Source organism: Lutjanus erythropterus, chromosome 14, assembly GCF_056507025.1.
Source record: "Lutjanus erythropterus isolate fLutEry1 chromosome 14, fLutEry1.hap2, whole genome shotgun sequence".
In the NCBI taxonomy this organism is placed as follows: Eukaryota; Metazoa; Chordata; class Actinopteri; order Lutjaniformes; family Lutjanidae; genus Lutjanus; species Lutjanus erythropterus.
The window spans coordinates 26,297,975-26,319,032 of NC_139330.1; the positions used below are offsets into that span (position 1 = coordinate 26,297,975).

Consider the following 21,058-nt stretch of genomic DNA (forward strand, 5'->3'; position numbering starts at 1 on the left):
TGGACACTTGTCTCCACTTATGGCCAACAATTGACAGTAATACATTACTCAATAATATATTACTGTAATGTCCAATAATGGGCACTGTAAGGGATTATATTTCCAAAACAATAATTGTATTACTACAACTAATCCAAGAAACTCTAAACAAAAGATGAAGATGAAGGAAATGGAGGGAGCCACAGGTGGAAGTATTGTCATTATTTTCAGTTTGTTTGGCTCCAATATTAGGTTAGAAAATGAAACATCTGTCCAATTTAATGTGACCTCTGGTATAAACCACTCCTACATCTGGTTTTCTATCTGAATGCAGATACAGAGACAGATCATTTTGTTGGTTGAACAGATACACATGTTATTACTGTAATGTAATGTATATGTATATGCATAAATCAAATAAATATATAAAATGACAAATACTAAATGCAGTGTACTATATAGTAAATACAGAGTGATTTGCAGACATAAGCTCAGGACTATATGCAGCACAACTCCTTTATATGGTTAAAACACAAATAAAATAGATGTAATTATGTGCACTCCTTCACTGTCTTCTCCTTCCTAGAGATTTTATGAACAGACCTTGTATTTGACCTGGTTGAATCTCTTGTAGCAGTCCACGACCTCATGCTACATTCAGCAGTTTACATTTTTTGTTAAACAAATTACTTGACTTCTGGTCAAACCGAGCAAAATGCAATAAAAGAGAGCTAATATTACACAGTGAATGTTGTTATTTATTAAAGGATGTCATTTAGTCACAGTGCATTAGGAAGGTTAACCTTGATTATTTTCAGGTTCAGACTACCCAAACAAAAAAACTGGATAACTTGGTGACCTTGTGAATGCCATGGCCATTATGAATCAGTCTGTTTTCATCACAGCAGTGCTAGGTTTAATGATCTTTCAAACCCATGCCTTAAAAAGTATTTAGAGAATTTTGGTGGTCACAATTTAAATACACAAATAAAACTCCTGAATGTGTTGAATAGTGTTGGTGGTTTAAAGACGCTTTACATCTGTTTATCAAATTAAGTAAAAAATTGAAGCATAAAGCAAAGGACAAATATATAGTCAATATGTAGATAATTGTGGATATTCCAGATTTAGATAGAAGCTGGACTCTAATTTTTAAATATCAGCGCCTCAATGGTGATGGTTTTGTTTTTACTCTTCTCATAAAAGTTTGTTTGTTGTGGCTAAACTTCACATTTACCAAATATCACAGCTTTCAGTATCTACCAGAGAGAACGATGCTCCACAGAACGTGGTAACAGAGTGTGTCTGAGCATCATTCCCACAAGCCAACAGACCAGTCTCACCTGGCAGCAGGGGAAAATTGAATTTATTGATTGGGCCATTTCTTGTGCGTGTGTTGTCTGTTTCCACGTCTTAAGGTATAATGGGTTTTAGATGTAGGAGGAAACAGTGCAGTACAGCCAGTCAAGTGTGTCCTTAAAGCCCTTTCCTGTTGGCTTTTGTACTGCAGGCGTCATTAAGGTCAAACAGAAACTCTATATGGAAATAGATCACCACTGACAGATAAAAACAGCATAACTCTGGTTTTGTTACTGTCTTTGATTTGGATTGAAGGGAAATCAAAGAAAGTCCATAAAAATTTCAGACTTGTGTTGCAGTATGGGACACATCACTTTTCCTCACAAAAAAAGTCTGACTTTCGAAACACCATCACAGCGGTTATCCCCAGCACACACTGAAGTGCATCTGCGTGTAATGTGCGTGCGCTCACCGTGCCCCACCACAAAGCGTCGGCATAAGTGGCAAACTCCAAGTTGGATTCTTTCTCCGCCAGATAGACCAAGAACGAAGAGAATATTAGCACCAGAAACCCAATATACCAGGCTGTCACAAGCTCCTACAAGACAAATGCAGAAAAAAATCACTATATTCTATCAATACAAAGTTTTATACTGTACTTCACACAGTTGAAAAATAAATCTCATGTATTGGATCATTTAGATTGGATTTACAGGAGCAGTTGTTTTTGTTTTCGCCATGCAGCAGTCACTGAAAAATATGCACTCTCTCAGTCATATAATACATTTTATACTAATTCAAATATTTTGCACTTTCCTTTCTAACTTTATTTACACAGTTGATCTTCAGTTTAAAGTAGAGTGTTCAGTAAAAAAAAAAATATTAATACAGTATCCAGGCAAAAATAGCCATAATATAATATACTAGTAACACATGCAGAAGACACAAAGAGCAAATATTCCCATCTTATATAGAGCCATAAGAGCATATGATAGATCTCTTGTGACAGGGACTTCAGAGCAAGTGGCAGATTATATATTATGTGCAACATATAATCATTCAACAATATTACATTACATAAGATACTATTTCAAATAGACATGTCAAGTGAAAGAAGTCAGTTTGGTGTTGTTATATGTCTCTGTAAAGTTTTCTGAGCACAACAAGATGAGAAAATGACAAAGGTGTGGGCAGACAGCAGGGATGTCTGGAGATGCAGGCAGTGCCACACATGTCAGCTGGGTCATGGGTGACGACTAAGATTAGTACTTTCTAGTGCACATACAATCATTATCACACATATTTCCAGTCATTTAAGTATATCCATACTGGATCATAAAATCACTTTTCTTCATCTTAACATTTGTTGTTGTTATTATGAGTATTGATTTGAAACAGGTGGTAACACTGTTGATTTATGTTTGTCTGCATCAACAACAGACTTACCCTTACCAAACCCTTCTCCTGTTTGCTGCTAATCGCTCATTTTTGACAATCAAGCTGATGTTGTATCTTACCCTCAACATCAAGTTATTGTGACTAATCTTACACCAACTTTCTGAGATTTGTTTTCTTGAACACAGAGTCTACGTTTCCTGGCAAAAGCTTTTATTTGTAAGCGCTGCAGTACATGAATAAAGTTTGATGTTGTTATCATTATCAGTACATCTCCTTGTGGAGCAACATGAGTAGTGATATGCAACATGATTTAGCAGACAAAAAGTGCTGCCAACATAATCTAAACTAAAAACTCACTATTACGTGCAGGAACACAGCAGCATTGCCTGATCATTACTTTAAAAATCTGAACCACAATAAATTAAAGTTCAGAAGAGGGTTCAAACAGTTCATAATGCCCTACCTTACTGTGTGCATAAACTACAGATCCCAGCAGCTTCCATGTGCCTCCCCTGCGGTCCATGCGCACCATGCGCAGGATCTGAAGGAAACGAAGGCTACGCAGTGCAGAGGTGGCGAAGATGTTACCCTGGCTACCAGCTGAAACCACGGCAACTGAGGCGATGAGCACAATGATGTCTGGGGAGTAAAAGTGAAAATTAAAGGTCACAGGTTTCACAATATCAGCAACAGGAACTGTGCTTAACTCACCTGCTTTCCAGATGCATCCACTGTTCCATCCATCACCTTTAAAACAACTATTGATTCACTATAAGGTGTTTGTTTCCTTTTCTATCTCTATTAGTCTTCTTCTGTCAATCTGTCCACAACCCTAATATATCCCACTTTTTTTTATTTCCCTGCAGATGGACATCCTATCTCCTGGAGAATGAAAGAACCACTGTCCTCTAATAGTGTTTTCATGCTCTTTTGATACCAGTTAAATTGAATGCACACTGAAGGGGAAATTAAAAAAAAAAATCCATATTGTCAAATAACAGCATGACATGAGAATTTTTTAAATTACTATGTATGTATGTATTATAGCAGTTTACAGTGTAGTGTAAAGTACTGTACTGAACAAGGAAATAACAGGATGATATTGTGAATATTAACCAGAAATACATGTTTCTGTCGATTTTGTTGGAAAAAATCTCTACATTTCTATGTTGCCATCACTATACTAATTTACAAATGTGAATTAGGATTCACAAGTTGCATTAGTCCGCAATCTCTCGGTTCATTTTGGCTAGACCTACAACCAATCACAGCTGTAATATTGAGGGACAGTGATGAGAAACTATGTAAATGGTATGTATCATTTGAAGTTATTTGAAATAATGAGAGTAGCAGGCCAGCTGCCGGAAAACTGTTTTTCTTGTTGTTTCTAGTGGATATTTATACTAATACTAATTTAATTCTGACATTTAATTATTTTTTGTTTTTTTTCCCAGACATCCAAATACATCCCATCATATTTTAAGATATCAGGGTTCGTGAAGTTTGTCTGACAACGTGGGACACGCACATGCAAGAACACTCTCGCACAGACCTACCTATGACACAGAACGGTTTCCTGGCAAAGCGGAGGCGTCCCTGCCAGCCTCTGTAGCGACAGCAGCAGCCAGCACTCCATATCCTGATGATGTACTCCAGACCAAACACTACAATCATCACAAACTCCTGCAGGACACACACACAAAAAGCCACATACATAAACCTTTAAATGCAGAGGCACAGGCAATATAGACAGTCACAGCAAAGGGTCAAGGAGCTCATCGTTTGTTGCTACACTTGCTCTTGTACTATCATTACTGTATATTCGTGCATGTTTTTTTGAGTCACTGTTAAGCGTTATAATGTTAACATGTTGTCCTGGCAGGGAAAACCCCAGGTGTGATTAATAACATGAATAATGGCTGTATTCCATTTAGGTGTGCCAGTTCCAGGGCCCTCTTATTACGCATGTTGGCTCACTAGCTGGACTAAGTGGAACAGAGCCATCTTCATGGCCATTAGTTACACCTGTGCTTTTCCTGCTTAGACAGTTTAAGATGTCTGCTGTGAGAAATTGACCACCCTCAGCTAATATTAGTCACAATAAGCTGTAAAATAATGGAACTTCCCTTTAATGGAATAGTTTGACATTTTAGGGGAATCACTTTCTTGCCAAGAGTTACATGAGAAGGTCGATACCACTCATGTCCTTCCAGTAATTATGAAGCTACAGCCAGCAGCCGGTTAACTAGCCTGGATGCTACCTGCCAGCGCTTCTGAAGCTCACTTGTTTGTTTCTTACAAAAACCTCGCAACCACATGTTTACAACAAGATGGGAAGTCACCGCTCTTGACCAAGAAATAGTGCGGCACAAAACCACAACTGGTTGTTCTTCCACTTTAATTTTTGTACAGATTAAACAAACGAGATAGAGAATGTTATTTAGCTGTCTTTAGAGGTTGTGGTAGGCTGATTTCTCCATATTTTTGGAGCACTGAACAGAGTCAGCGTAGCTTTTGCCTCCTAGTTCCTGTCTATGCTAAGCTAAACCCCCTGCTGCTAGCTTTGTATTTAAACACTCAATATATAGATTCTCTCACATTAAAACAATATAATGTAAGAGCTAGTTTGGTGGCATTGTGACATAGTGTGGGATCAAAGGAGTTGTTGTCTTATTTATTGAAAAATCACCATGGCTGATGATGATAACAGAAGTCATGTTCATGGAATAGATAATGTATTAAGCTTTTATTGACTTTAGTCACATTTGCCTGCATAACTCAACAATACAATTGTTTTATAGTGTCTAAAATTGCTAGATCTTTGTTAAATATTTATTTTTTTTACATATAGCTTTAAACAAATGTAAATTCTTCTGAGGTCTTAAGAGATTTTTTTCTAACATCTGGACAGAGTCAGGGTTGCTTTTGCACCCTGCTTCCAGTCTATATGCTAAGCTAAGCTAAGCTAATGATCTGCTGGCTGTAAATGAAAGTGGTATTGATCTTCTCTGACTTTATGTTCGTGTTGGCACAGCAAGCAGCGCTTCAACCGTTTGGTATTTTGTGGACCTTGATATTCACTTTGCCTGTCCGTGTGGTGTTTTGGTGCCAGTTGCTGAGTGCACAGTGCACAACTAGGAAGGTTGGAGGTTCATGAGTAAATGGGTTGTTGGTATGCTATGAGTAATTATCTGTTGTCCAAAGCCGCTTTATACTGTAAATATGAAAAGCTCATCCCTCAGCTCATTAAATGTCTGCAACCTGAAGGCAGCAGGACAAATATCTTGATAAATCTGCAGCTTCTGTGAAGTGCAGCACCAGAGTGTGGGACCATTACGTATGGCCATCCACGCTGTTCATTTTGAATAAATCATGTACAAATGACACAAGGCTGCTGCAAAATACCCACTTACACCTGTGTACATATCAGACTGGTTAGTATTCTGTGGTTTATGTGTCAGATGATGAATTAAAGCAGCTCATCAATCCTGTTGTCTCCTTTGCAACTTCTGACACATTTATACACTTTATTTAAGATAAAGACAATCTGACTTTTGCTGCAGATTTGTGGAACTGTCCGTTCTTGTTGTGCCACTGGCATCATTCAGACAAAAATATGATCTCCTGGGTTGTTGCTGTGCATCCCTATGATTGGCTCAGCTGTTTCAGATTGATGAGACCAGAAATGTGACTGGCTGAGAGTGTATTTATCAATCATCACACCCTCCGATTTATATTCCACTTCAATCAGCCCCTTTGAAGATGTGCCTTAGGATCCTTCCTCTCATTCTTATTCTGAATAAATATATTTCCCAGAACTATTCCTTTAAAGGCTTGGTGCAACCAAATTACACGATTGAGAAATAACGCCCATTGTTAGAGAAATGAGATAATCCAGAATCCTTTCTAGGTTACAACTGAACCTACTTACTCCAAAAGAAATAGTCCCTATGAAAACGGCTCATTCTGTGTTCCTGGTTCCAGAACCGGGTTCTTGCATGAGGCCCATTGATTATACATGAGTAGGATGTGATGTCACTTGGTTCAACCCTGCTTCCAGTTTATTTGTGTTACACAAACCAACCTGCTCTGACAGATGATTTCCTGCTTAATCACATCTGAAGCACAGCCTGTTAACTTAAATTGAATTTTAACAGTGATTCTGATCGTGAGTAGCAGGGGAGTGATCATTACAGTTCATTAGAGTGAGGATGCACAATCAGCGTTTCTAATGCAGACATGAGCATCACTCAGCCACACACACACACACACACACACACACACACACGTTCAATACTGTCAATTTAACCATGTGACACTCTCATAATTCATCCGAGTAGAATAATATGAACTCGATAAGCTCTCCCTGGGAGACACCTCCTGATTGAACGCACTTGTGTTAGTGTGTGCGTGTTCACGAATGTGTGTGCGTGTGTGTGTGTGTGTGTCCTACCAGGATGAGCAGACAGTGTGAGGAGAATTCCTGGTGATCAGGGATGGTGGAAAACACAGAGAGAACCAGACATCCAAACACCAGGATGAACCTGTGGAGACACATATAGAGACACAATCAAATCAGCTATGTGTAATAAATAACGTGTAATCACTAAATAACAGGCTGTGGATCATTACACACACACATGCAGAGTTGCTCAAAGTGAACCTGCAAGCTACAGATTGATGTAATTATTTCTCTTCTGCCAGGCTACATTAAGCAGGGTTTAAACCTTTACAGGCATTATTAGGACCAGGCTAAGAACTGCTTAAAGCTTCACCAAGCTTTACTATATCACTGTTACTGTGGTGATGGTGTGGCTGATTCACATACTGTATGAATGGACTGAAGGCAAACATTTTTTCCCCACATTAACACTAGCTGAACAAGCAGCTGACACAGAGCTACAGGCTGTGATAAGAGTGTGAATGTGTGTGTGTGTCTACTGTTGTACTCCAGTTATTCACTTAATGCTCAAGAGGGGAGATTCATTATATGAAAGTGGTGCTCTGCAAGGTTCTTTGACAGCTTCATGCTGCACAGTAGCGTCCTTCACCTTCGATTTTTTTTTTCCACTTCACATTACAGTCTTTTGGCAAAAGATTTCATTCAAAGCAACTTTGAATTTTTCTCTCCTACTTCAGGTTCAGTGTCTCGCTCAAGGACGGACCAGCTAATACCAAGCGAGCTAGAACTGCCTGAAATAGCTTGGGCAGAGGCAAAAACAATTCCTTAAACATGCTAGCAAGTTTTGTTGGCTTGTTTCTTAACACTGGCTGAAGAAAATGCCAGCTGAATATATTATGGTCACCCTATCTCCAGGACCAAGAGTGTAACTTAAAAAAGTTCACACTAACCAATGGGAGCAGCCTGGCTGACCTGTGCGCACTTAGTCAATGGATGGACAAGCTTCCAACAATTGCCATTTTTGGGCAACTGGACAAATTTATCAGAAAGTTTTGGGTCGATTTTTGTCTTTTTACATTGTCTGCACGAGTGACAGGTGCTGCTCCATGACACACTCAGTGGAACAATACACAACCACTGAGCTGGAGGATGAGTAAGAGGAAAACAGCCTGCAGAACCAGACTCTTTTCACATCTAACACAGGGAATTAAGGATTTATTGCAACAAAACCTGAGTTGGTGATTATTATAACAGTGGAAAGACTGACCAAGATGGTTTTGTTGAGTTTTATTTTGTTTCCGTCTCTCGGGTTTACATGAAATGTGTTTTACAGAGTTGATGAGGCAATTAAAGCTGTCTTACTGGTTGATTCCACTAGACACGGCATGTCTGCACCACTGTGGAGCAGAGAGCCGCTTCTGGACATGCTGAGGCACTGCTGGTGGAATCACAAGCATTGTGTAGAATTGCAGCAATCCACTTCGGCTGCTGCGACGTGGCCATTAGATGACACAGTCGTGCCTTTTCAATTTTTTTTTATTGAGTAAAAGACAGAAACTTGAATTCAGAAGATGATAGGACGTAGAAGAGGGAAGAGAATATTTCCTTTCCTGACATTTAGTGAGCTCATTTTGTTTGTTTTGTTGCACTCGTCTCCCTATGACATTTCACCATAGTTGTCTTCACTTCTTTTGATTGACAGAGGCAGATGGTAAGCAATAAAACTTACTTTTGAGCCATACCTCAATTCTGGCACCCAACAACACAGCAAGATGATATTTCTGCTTGGTTATGTGCTCTGAGGTGATTTGTGTTTGTCTCCAGATTTTCCTTTGTTTGCCTCCAGCCAACACCATGACGTAATCATGATGTCAGCACGAAAAAGGGAAGGTGAGAGGTGGGGTACACCCTGGACGAGTTGACAGTTCGTCACAGACAACCACTCGCGCTCGCATTCACCGAATCCCCCAGCCAGGCTGGAGGGGCTGGGGAGTTTGTGGCTGGGGCAGAACCTCTTGTTGATCGTAGGTGTAAATGTCACTCAAAGTCGAGATTTAAAAACCAGAGAATGTCAAACTATAATGACAATTGCTAATACTAATGGAGGTAAAAAAAAATATTTTCAATATTCAACTCTTTGATGTGCATTTTTGACCCTGTTGTGCATGAGTGGTTTAGTGACTCAAACAACTTTTTATTCAAATTTATTCAAAAAATAAGAAAGTAAAAATTAAAGTAAGGATTTGTGTTGGTCAATCACAAGTTAATTTAGGAATACTTGGAATACTGAATGATGAAATTAATTTTTTAGATTAAAAAAAAAACCTCATCTAGGTCTTTTTTGACCAAAGTTTCAATTAACTGCATACAGCCTGAATTATGCTTCTGCTAAATGTGTCAATAATAGCAATTTGCATTTGTAGGGTGTGATACAACTAATAGTGAAGATCAGGATAAAAGTGCAGGTTTTCGGGCTGTGATAACACTGACACACTCAGAAAAGAAATCTCCTGAAACATTTGCATCAGTCTTCATTTTGGCAGGTCCAATCAGAGCCATCCTCGTGGCCTGACTGACCCAAAATACCCCTCCTCTGCTGCCCGCAAGGAAACCACTTACTCCCTTGTAAGTCATATGGTAACTTGGTTAATGAGCAAATACAAATTAAAATTCATAAGGAAGCTTCCAGGCAACATATGCACAGGCTATCAGCCCCGGCCTGCTGTTCTAGCTCGAAAAAGATGCCATCTGTCTTTGTGATATTTACTGTTTTCTCGTCTCTACAGATCTCTGAGTGTTTGTTTTCTGTGTACAGAATATGTCCCAGCCTTGTTCCTGTCTTCTCTCCAGACCTGTCTCTGTCTTATACTTTCTCTTCAATATTTTATGCTTCTCGTTTCTCCTTCTACCTCACTTTCTTCCTGGCCTCCATCTCCCATCCCTCTGTCTCTGCTCTAGTTTGCATTTCTCTTTCGCATTCACCATCACTTTTCTCTCTCCTGTATGATTGATGCCACCATTTATTTCCACAGGATCCATGAAGAATATGAAAAAGGAGGTGTATATGCATGTGTGCATGAATAGTGTGTGTACCTGCGGCTGAGTTACAGCAGAGGAGGACTGATGATTCCTAACATCCAGCCCACATCTGAGTCTGATACCAGCTCCTTCTCTAATAGCTCTTTACTGTCACACAGACAGACACACAACACGGAGAGTGGATTTATAAAAACCATCCGGCTGTGAAGTTTGTTTGTTGGTTTGTGTGCACTGAACCGCTCATCCCTCTAACAACTAACCTCTTCACTTCAATAACTTTCCAATGAGCACTCCAGAGCAAGCAAGCAAGCAAGTGGACCTTGAGTTGAGATGGAGTTTTATCCACTGTTATTTACAGAGTCAAGGATGAACTGTCAAGCTCAACTTTTGATGTGTTTTTGCAGTTTTCTTGATGCAAACGTTAAAAGAATCCACTTTAGCAAAAGCAGTGTGGTGTGTTTAAGGCCGTCTTTATTTAAAGGATGTTTTTTCTATGCAAAGTTCTGCTTGCGTGGCACAGTGTACAGGCAGGTAAAGCCACAAGCCATCATGAATTACCACGTCAAGTTAGGGGTTAATTCTTTTAACCTGCTCATACATCTGTGAAGTGTTTTCTCTCTCATGTCATTGTCTAAGGTTTCACCAGTATACTTTATCAGAGCTGCTTGTATATCTTTGGAAACCCCTCTCGGGTCTGAAAGTGTGTTTGTATCTGCGTATTTGAGCAATATAAAAATTGCTGGCATTGTCACCTCACGTTTAGTGCGGCCATTTGGATCAAGGGTAAGCACCTATCTGGTCGGACAACACAACATACAATTTACTTCTTTTTGAGCACAACCCGATACTCACTCATAATCACTGTGCCACCATGCCACTTTTGAGGGAGTATTACAAAAAATATGTGTAGGCTATTATATATTCTGTATTTGATATTCTGTATAAAGGATAACTGCCAATATATCAAGATCAGAATTTTTTTTACTTTCAATATCGTTGTTGGTATCAGCACCAGAAATCCGGTGTTGCTCAGGGCCTATACAAATAAAATTGAATTTGCATGATACAGAAATTTATTCTCCTCCAATGAGTTACCCCACATCCTACTGTTACTGTGAAAATGGTGCGGTTGAAACAGTCGGCTAGTCAGATGTGCAGAACACACACACCACACCAAATATACAGAGGGAACAAGAACATTAAAAGAGCAGAGAGGCAACGGCCAAATTTATGGTAAAAAAAGTGGAAAGGTGAAGCTATTATAATGCACCCTGCTCGTGCTGGAATGAGAGTGGATGAATTTTGTGGCCCTGTCCATAATTCCTAATAGATGGCCTCTCCCAGACTACTTTTTTTTTTTGCTATATTGTCTTTTTTTTTTTTTTCTTTGGTTGAAAAAATGCTCTTGGATCTGGATTAAACTGCGAGTGAAGGACCCCAGAGTGTGTGTGCAATTGCATGTGGTTATGCTCAGTGTTTGCGCCGCAAGGTTTGGTGCTGTAACAATAAAAAGTAGAACATGAACCACTTCCTGCCGTGGAAATAAAGGCTGCGATGCCTCATGAATGAAGCCAACTTTATGCATCTTGTGAATAACAGCCAATCAGAACCCTTTGGATTTCTAGATTGCTTCTCTACAGTGTACCTGGAAATAGGCTTTTTATAGGTGCCATTTTGGGAAAACAAGATTAAAGTCAGCCTGTTTGTGCACAGTCAGTTCTCGTCCTGCAACTGGTTCCAGACAAATTATTATACTGAGTGATAGATGAATTGACTACAGGTTCCAAATTGTTCCATGTAGCACCGTTTCTTAGATGTGCTGATGAGCTTATTTCAAGGTAAAAAGAAAAACTGACAATGACAAATGTAGCTTACTTTTGAACATTTCAAGAAATGGAACAAAAAACACAACTGTCTGTCTCCACAGCCACATTTACGGGTAATGACAGTTTAGGCAAGAGCATGATGAAATAGTACAGGTGAAACCTGTATTAGCAATATAAATTGATTTCTAAAGTAATTTAGCAGGCTCAACTGAATTTTCCTGACATTTCATTTCACACCACAAATAACAGACTTGTGGAGTAAAATAAAACACTTAGTTCAATGTCAGTGTACAAATGAAATCACTCTATTATGACTGTGAGTGTATGCACAATTCTGAAGTAAAACACATTCGGCAAATGGTTTGTGCTAGAGAAAGTTTTGTGTTTTTTTTCTATTCACATTGCAGACATTTAAGGCCTTGAGTGAATGAGTACGAAGAGTGAAAAAATATGACCTGGATATTGTTGCTTGAATATGGTTAACAAAAAGAACAGACCTTTATTCTTGGGAGCAGAGACCTCAATTACAGACTTGGGTGAAATCATCGTATGAAACGAGAACAGCATGAATGGCTCATTTTGTTGGTTGAACAGATACAGGTACAAAAAAAAATGTGTCTGTGCATTTCAAACATTTATAACTTTAAAAACACACATTTTTGACCTGATGGTTGTAAAAACAGCCTGCAGTCAGATTCAAAATTATATTTACTATAGTAGCATCTTTGCTTTTGAGGGAGGTACAAAGATCTTCTGCCAAAGGAGACCAGATGGTCCTTGATCATCTACTGGTGACAAAGATAAATAAATCAACATGCACACTCATTTCTTTAATGTCAGATTGACATATCTTTATACATCAAATCATTCCCAGAAGCATTCAGCATATTATCAATAATGTTTTATGCACTCAGGCACACTGTGTGTTTTCCTTCCTGTATGTCAATAGATGATGAAATTATTCAGTGGGCGCACACAGAATAAATGAGAAGCTGCTATTGAAGCACAACAAATGCGATCAATAACACTGTCATATTGATCAGTCCCCAGGTGGATTAGCCACTTGATCAGTCACTCACAGAGGTGATTTGCTGATACCGATGTCTGTGTGGTCATATTTGAGGAAGATGAATGTGGTGAGACGTGTGTGGTCTGTACATGGATTGAAGGCTAGGTCGCTCATTAAATAAATTTGTCATTTTGCCTTTGGGCTGTTAAGGAAACCTTGACAAGATCGCTGCCGCTTCATAAAGTAGAATTATTGTTCCACAGTTGTATGCCTTCGCCACCCAGACAGTTTACTGTCGTGTCTCTATAATATATGAGGTGAAGACTTTGAAGGGCTTTAATTAAAAGGTATTAAGTTTATTTTATTATTGTATTAACTTGTATGAATCAAGTCAATAATTTCAAGTGAGAAATATGCTGTCTTGTAAGAAATGTTGTCATAATTAGCGTATGAATTCTTGAATTATGGCTAAAACCATGTTTTGTGAGGTCACAGTGACCTTGACCTCTGGTCTAGTAGTCTGGACCTTGAACTTTGACCTTTGACCAACAAAGTCCAATCAGTTCATCCTTGAGTTCAAGAAATTCCATCCAGGCATTCCTGAGATATCATGTTCACACAAATGTGGACGTGAGGTGAACTCGAACTTTGACCTTTGATCACCAAAATATGAGTTTATCTAATGGTATTAGATTATCAAAATGGCTGCTGTGTAAAAGGGCATGTTTTGGTTGAAATAGCTCATTTTGACCATTGCATTTCACTAGAATAATTTTATTAAAGGGCTCTGTTAAAACAAAAAGTGACCAAATATAAACCATGTTTCTTACCTAGAAGTCAGACATTAAGCCAAGTAGAACAAACTTTAGTTTGCTAGTTAGTTTAAAGTGGCTGACACCCTGGATGTTTTTTATGTTTTTGCCCATCAGAATGTACATGCGTTTTGGTGAATCCTTTGGTGGGAGGGGCTTAGCGGAGTGATACAAGACTTTTAAGTTTGGAGAATGGCAAGTAGAAACTTGATTTATTTGTGACTTGGCGGTTTAATATGTAAAATGTATCAAGAACAAAGGTGTTCATGCTACCTGATGTATAGCACACAATATTATAACAGCTGTTTACTGATGTTTAATGCCTGTAAAAAGGTGCCATGCTATTCTACAGTGGCAGTTGACTCCACTGAGAACATTTGCTCTGGAGCTCCACTCTAAATGTCAGCTAATTCCCTTTATTAAATATCTCAGCTAAGCGTTGGCCCGCTCTGTCGTCAGGATGTCAAACCAACATCTGGCAAAATTGGTGCTTGACGTCCTCAGTGGACCCTGGACAAGATGCAGGTGCAAGAGAGTGCCCGCTTTGGTGCATGCATACGGCAGAGACAAACTGCCTCTGACTTCATGCTGATGAATGACCTGAGGACCCACAGAAGAAACCATATACAGCCAAAAAGACTGCACTCCTCATCTAGGAGCTGACAAAGACGACTGAACAGCCTAAGGAGAGGAGGTGGGTGCTTGTATGTGCGTAATCAGGTCCCTGGAGATCTGCAGCCTGGGCTCACAATTCAGTTTCACACGAGCATAATGTCTTCAAATACAAACGAGATGGAGGAGATACACACAAACAGACACCACCAGCAGTTTCCAGCATTTCCCTTTTTGCAGAATTTTAAAAGGGTGTTCCTTCTTGAACCTTTACCAAACTCATCCACCTGCTTTAACTGTTGCATCTATTGTATTCACCGTCTCTTCATGTGACAAATTCAAAAAAAATGTGTCAACTCACTCACAATCCCTCACCATCACATAATCCTTTCATTGTGAAGGGACATGATCTTATGATCAGTAGTGTTCACAGATGTCCTTTGAATGTCACAGTCTGTGTTGCTAGCGTGGATGAGAGTGGACAATACTTATGCATGGATTATTTAAAGGAAGGAAGGAAGCGTTTAAGACAACACTTATGTCATATCACAATATAACGATATCCAGAATCTAAGACAATATCTAGTTCTATATTGATATTAGTATAATATCCATGTATTGCAGATGTATCAATAAAAGTAAAATGCAACAGAGCGCATGGAAACAATTTAAGTGAATAAATTGTAATGGACATGAATTGTGCTACTTAACCGTCCACTGAAGAGTCCTCTTCAATCGAGAGAGGAAAAATCATTGTGATGATGTAACCTTCCCCAGATTATTACATGACACAAACATAAATGCCATATTTCCATCATAGTATTTACACTGACTTCCACCTCCTGAGGTTTGACTGATGCTCTCAAAATCACGTCTCACGTCTCTTTTTCTTGTGGCCCGTTCACCCCCAACAAAACACTGATTTACACATAAACGGTGCTGTGCTCACACACCCTTTTGTGTATGCAAGCCTTTTGACTACAGCAAAATTGCACACTGCACACTGTTGCACACAGTTTCACAGTTTCACATTGTTTCACATTGTCTTACAACCCAGAAACCACAGCAAAACGGTGCAACCCATTCTCACCCCAACACTGATTTGTCACGCTCCCTCATGTCTCATAATAACGCACAAGGTACTTTTTAGCAGCTGTATGAGCCACTACCTGAGAGCTTTGTTCAACACATGGTTGATGCTGTCAAACTGTCACAGTTTGGTTAGCTTTAGGAAAGATCATGTTCTGGGTTAACATTAAAATAAGTAGGTTATGCTACATATGTGAAGCAAGTTGCAAGATGAAAGTCACGTGATGAAAGTCTCATGAAAGAAGACATAACTTTATGTCATGTAATGTAACTTAAAATGTTTTGGTTGGGGCCACAAACACATGTATACTGTCTTTGTGTAATAATGGATTTACAATGCAAAATCAACAAAATTTGGAGAAAGAGAACATGAATGAAAACAAAACAAAGCGTGAAGAGTCTTGTTCACACTGATATGTGTAATAAATAAATAAATAACTTCAGAGCGACAAATACTTGACTTCACTGTTTCATGCGGATAATAAATTGGCTCTCAGAAGACACATCTTAGTGGGAGATGATTAAACGTCTTCAAACAGATTTCAGCAGAACCTGTGAGCCTACGTGTCTTACTGTAAATCTAGTTTTTTTCAAGGTATCATGGAGCTCATAAATTGGCCTCTGTGTATAGTGTATAGTGAAAGCATGTAGAATGTGCATGTATATATGAACAAGTATGTTTATGATAAAAAGGAGTAAGATTATAAAACGGTGCACATGTTCTCCTCTATGTGTTTATATAAAGAAGGCATCTGAGAGTAGGAAGGAGAGGAAGTGTGTGTTGTATGTGTACTGTATGTGTATGCGTGTGACAGACTGGGTACGTGAGAGGTCAGGTTTTTCCACACAATACGAACTGGTGTCATTATCTATTTCCTTCTTTCTTTCTGTGCCAACCATGCATACCCTTTCAATCAAGCGACAGAGGGAGGGAACGGAAACAGAGAGTGAGAGATTGAAAGAGAAAAAGAGAAACCAGGAGAGTCAGAGAGAAAGCAAGTTGCTTTCAATAAGTGGATGAGAAAATGTCAAGGCAACAGAACAAAAGAAACAATGGACAATACAAATGAAGATAGAGGGGTCATGCAAATAGAAGATGAACAGCAGAGACCTCCGCAGTGGCACAAAGAGAACATGCCGATTCCTGTGAATCATGACCAGTGGTGGAAGAATTACTCATCTTTTTAGTTAAGTAAAAGTTGCAGTACTGCTCTGTAAAAATACAAGAAAAAGTCCTGCATGCAACATGTCACTTAATATGTTTCTGTTAATACGTTTACTTAACTCTAAACTAAATCATAAAATAACCATGATTTGTCATCAAAGATGATAAAAAATATGCTAAGTTGAAATACTGACTTCTCCAACAACAATGCTGAAGCCAGTAGGTTCTCCTTTGGACTTTTCATTCTGGTACTGTAGGGTAGACTGGGGGGTGGTTGCACCAGGGGACAGTTGCAACACATCTTATTTCTCCAGTCAGCAAAACGCTACAGTTATAATACTCATACATCACATGCTCACTTAGACACATAAGCTTGAGTTTGAATCAGAGCTTTGTTGACTTTTAAGTAACTTGGTGAGCATGTGTCTGGGTGTCCAGTGGGTACATAACGTTTTGTCATGGCTGGTAGGGCAGGGACAGTTGCAACACAATGTTCGCTGAATTACTTGGTGTTTTGTTTATGAGTGAAGAAGTCATCAATAATCTTAGCAAAAGAGTGTGTATTTTCAGGGCAGTGGGCAGAGCAGGGTGCTCAATGAGCTTAGATTTACATCGACAGACAACTGGCCATTATAACCGACTGATTAATTTATAGTGTGGGAATCGTTGTTGCTTGTCATTGTCAAAGTATAACGTTGCGTTGGTCTTGCGCTCACGTGGGGTCAGCGTCCCAGCAACCTGCCTGAGCTTCCCTGAATCTGGGGAGGAGATGACGAGGAGAAACAACTTGCTCCAACCATGGTATATTAAATTCAGCCTATTTAATATACTGTCTATGGATCCAACTCACTATTTCAACTGCAGTACTCATTTTTTAACACTAGGGTATTACATATTGCACCTTTAAAGTACTAATGTAGAAGTAGCTGTTGGGCACAATGGTCCATTTCAGAGAGAAATATTGTTATATATATCATATTATTGGAACATTACTATTGATGCTGTAGAATATGTAAAACTTCAGCAGGTGGAGATATAGTTTCATCCATAGCACACTATCATATTATATGAAGTAATTATATATAACATCTGAATCTGCAAAGTAACTCCATCTGTCAGATAAATGTAGCAAAGTACAACTGTAAATGTGCAATATTTCCCTCTGAAATGTAGTGGATGTACAGTATAAAGGAACGTGAAATTGAAAGTGAAGTTAAAGCACATTTAAAATTGTAGCTGAGTAAATGTACTTCATTACTTTCCAGCACTGCAAGTGACTGAACGCAATAGGAGTAAGTAGAGTAGGTTCCCCTGGAAGAATGATGGGAAGATAAAGATTGAGCTTAGCTATAAACAATCATTTCTCTTTCTAGGAAAGGCCTGGCTAATCAGTTCATCACAAAATAAAACAAGTGAGAGAAAGAAGAAGAGAGAGAGATTAACAAAGAGATGACCAGCTGAGACACTGGACTGAGCACAGCGAGTCTCTCTTTAGAACTCACTACGTCAATCGTTATTGTATCGATCATGTTTTTATTCTGATCAATACCTGATCTTACAGTACATGGTTGTGTGTGTACTGCTCATTTTGTCACATCTTGATTTTTAGCATTATATGATGCAAGTGGGAGGGCTGGATGAAAAAGCACACACTGGTAGATAAAGAGACGACAAGGAGAGAGGAGAAAAAGGCAAGATGAGAGGCGGGGGGAGGGGAGGAGTGGGACGGAGCCAGGTCGACTCCTTGCCAGCCGTCTATTAGTTAATCCTTGTGTTTATCCAGTCGAGTGCAGTATCTTACCTGATGATGGCAGCGATAAAACATATGGTTTTATTTCTAAGCAACTACTTGACCAAACAGAGCTGGGCCAAGGACACGGCGCTTCACACGCCAGTTTTCTTTGCTCACTTCTGAAAGGTTTCTCTCCATCAAAAGAAAAGTTGAACTATAATAACAGTCATTCCCCAATTCACATCAGAGGGTTCAAAGAGCCGGGGCGGCTGGAGGTGGAAGGAATTTAATGTGTCGTTTAAAGGAGCTTCAGAGAGGCGTATCCACGCTAATGCAAAGGCTCTAACCAGGGCTGAAAAGTTTGAGTCTATTCATTATGCCAGCCAGTTAAAGCCCTTAAAGCAACAGTATGTAACTTTTTACCTTGATGAAAGAGTAGTACTGAAGATCTTCTTCCTGAGTTGGTCAATTTAAAGCTGGTGTAGGCAGTTTATTTTCAGCATCACTGGCAAAAGTTTCATAATAACTTTTAAGCATAATGTAATTCAAGTGGTTTGAGAGAAACTTGACTTCTGCTCCTCCTCTTAACTCCTTTAGAAAATCTAGCCCATTATGGGAGACTTTAGCCAATCACAGGTTAGTATTTTTATCAAATCAACCCAACTCCAAACATCAATCCTCAAGGGAATCTCAGGACAACACACACCAGCCACATACAGTGAGTGAACCATACAGACAGAGCAAAGCTATGGAAGACAGGAGGCGCCGGTAGAAACATGAATAAAAATCACTGCTTTTCTGGAGCGTCTGTACGTGTAGACGTGGAAACAGGACAGTGGAGTATCCTATTGGATCACTTTCGGAGTTTACACAGAAAACACAAGGTGATATTTTGATCATGGTGTGTGTCGCATGGTGTGTGTCTCCCTTCAGCAGACGTTTGGACTCGAGTCACACAAAATTGGGTTCAAGTCAAATGCAAATTTAAAAACTTAAGATGCAACTTAATAAAATAAAAAGAAAAGTGAGGAATGTCGAGGCAGTAAGTAAGTGAGAAATAAGTAATGTACAAACACAAAAGTAAGATTCAGAAGCAAGATTTGAAGAAAGAAAAAGCAGCTTTCAAAAATTCTTTCATAAAGTTTCAGAGAGGAGCAAACACAAGTTGTTCCTATGGATATATTAAGGACAGTGCACCAATGATGTGCACAAAGTTGTAACCCCATTACAATAATTACTTTTAAATCTAATAAAAAAAACTGATCATAAAAAGAAAGAGTTTTATAGTTTTTTAGTAGACTCAAATCATCACAGTGTGAAACACACCTACACAGACAAGCAGAGGCAGATTCAAATTCATAACATCAAGAGCATGAAGAGCTGAAGACGTGATTGTGACTCCTCACCAGTATACCAGCTTAAGACGCAGCTGTTTGTTTCTTATCCCACATCTGGGCCATGTGATCGCAGCGAAGAAGAGACGCAGAGAGATACAGATAGTAAAGTTAGGGAGAGGGGTACAGAGAGAGAGAAAGAGCCGGACAGGAGCCAATTTTCCATGATGTGGGATGCACTGAGGACGGTGACGGGTGCGAGAAGAGTCGGAAAGCTTTTAGTGTGCGTTTGTGTGTGTGTGTGTGTGTGTGTGTGTGTGTGTGTGTGTGTGTGTGTGTGTTCCCACTAACTAGACGCAGACTGACACACTGTTGAAGAAAGCCAACAGCTAACAGGGTTCATAAAAACACGGACTTACCGGCACACAGGCACACACAGACACCCACACACACACCATACATCAGATTCCTATCAGCACCCATCTCAGTGCTAATACCAATCCAAGACTCCTGTTCAGAGTGCTGTTCAGCAGATGTCAGACAGACAGATAGAGAACGAGGGAGCAAGACAGAGAGAAGATTTACCAAACTGTATTTTACATTCAAAATGTATATTTGATTATTTTATATGAATCTTGAACAAAACGAGGCAAAGAAAAAGAAACACCAGATACCAAACTCACCAAAAGACGTCAGTCAGTGTACTGCACTGACAGACTGGTGAGAGGAGAGGATTCAGCTTCTGTCTCTTTTTCCTTGAACTTCATATCAAACACTTTTTTTTCATATCATTTGATTTCTGAGAAATCAGAGTACGCATAAACACAGTCTCATCCAAATCAAACCTCTGAGCCAAGCGAATTAGAGGCACGACTCTGCTGTTGCTGCGCAGTCAGAGAGCTGGGGCCGGTTTCACGGACAAGGCTTAAGCCTAGTCCCAGACTAAAATGCCTGTTTAAGATGTCTCGGCGTGCACAGATTTACAGTATATTGAAAAAGATAATAGTAGGATTAAAATGAAGCTTAAATTAATCATTCAAAGATGCTGGTTTAACTTCTGCTGAGTACTGGTTGTGAAGAAGCACGGACTATTTGATATATCTAAAATCAGGGATGCCCACTGAAGGCCCAGTTTTCACTTGGAGAGCCAGAACTGAAACTTAAAGGGACACTTCATCCCAAAACCAAAATGAGAGATTTTTCCCCTGGCCTGTGGTGCTATTTAACCATCTCTTTATTTATCCAGTTTCATGTAGGAACTATTAGTAGAAATTACTGGAACTACTTTCTTTCTACTACAAAAAAAGTTATTCCCACATAACACACAACAAGGTCTATGCATTATCTTGAGTGGCCAGGTCA

The 21,058-nt window shown here is 39.3% G+C and overlaps 1 protein-coding gene across 2 annotated transcripts in view; it reads right to left on the reverse strand.

Annotated features, from left to right (window-relative positions):
* Positions 1-21,058, reverse strand: part of kcnq5a (potassium voltage-gated channel, KQT-like subfamily, member 5a) — a 130,178-nt gene that overhangs the window by 27,645 nt on the left and 81,475 nt on the right. For both annotated transcript variants that reach the window (XM_084736019.1, XM_084736018.1), the window contains exons 2-5: positions 7,130-7,220; positions 4,233-4,359; positions 3,140-3,315; positions 1,751-1,876 (exon numbers count right to left, since the gene is read on the reverse strand). In XM_084736019.1, coding sequence (XP_084592145.1) covers positions 1,751-1,876; positions 3,140-3,315; positions 4,233-4,359; positions 7,130-7,220 — 520 coding nt within the window. The remainder of the gene's footprint in view (positions 1-1,750; positions 1,877-3,139; positions 3,316-4,232; positions 4,360-7,129; positions 7,221-21,058) is intronic.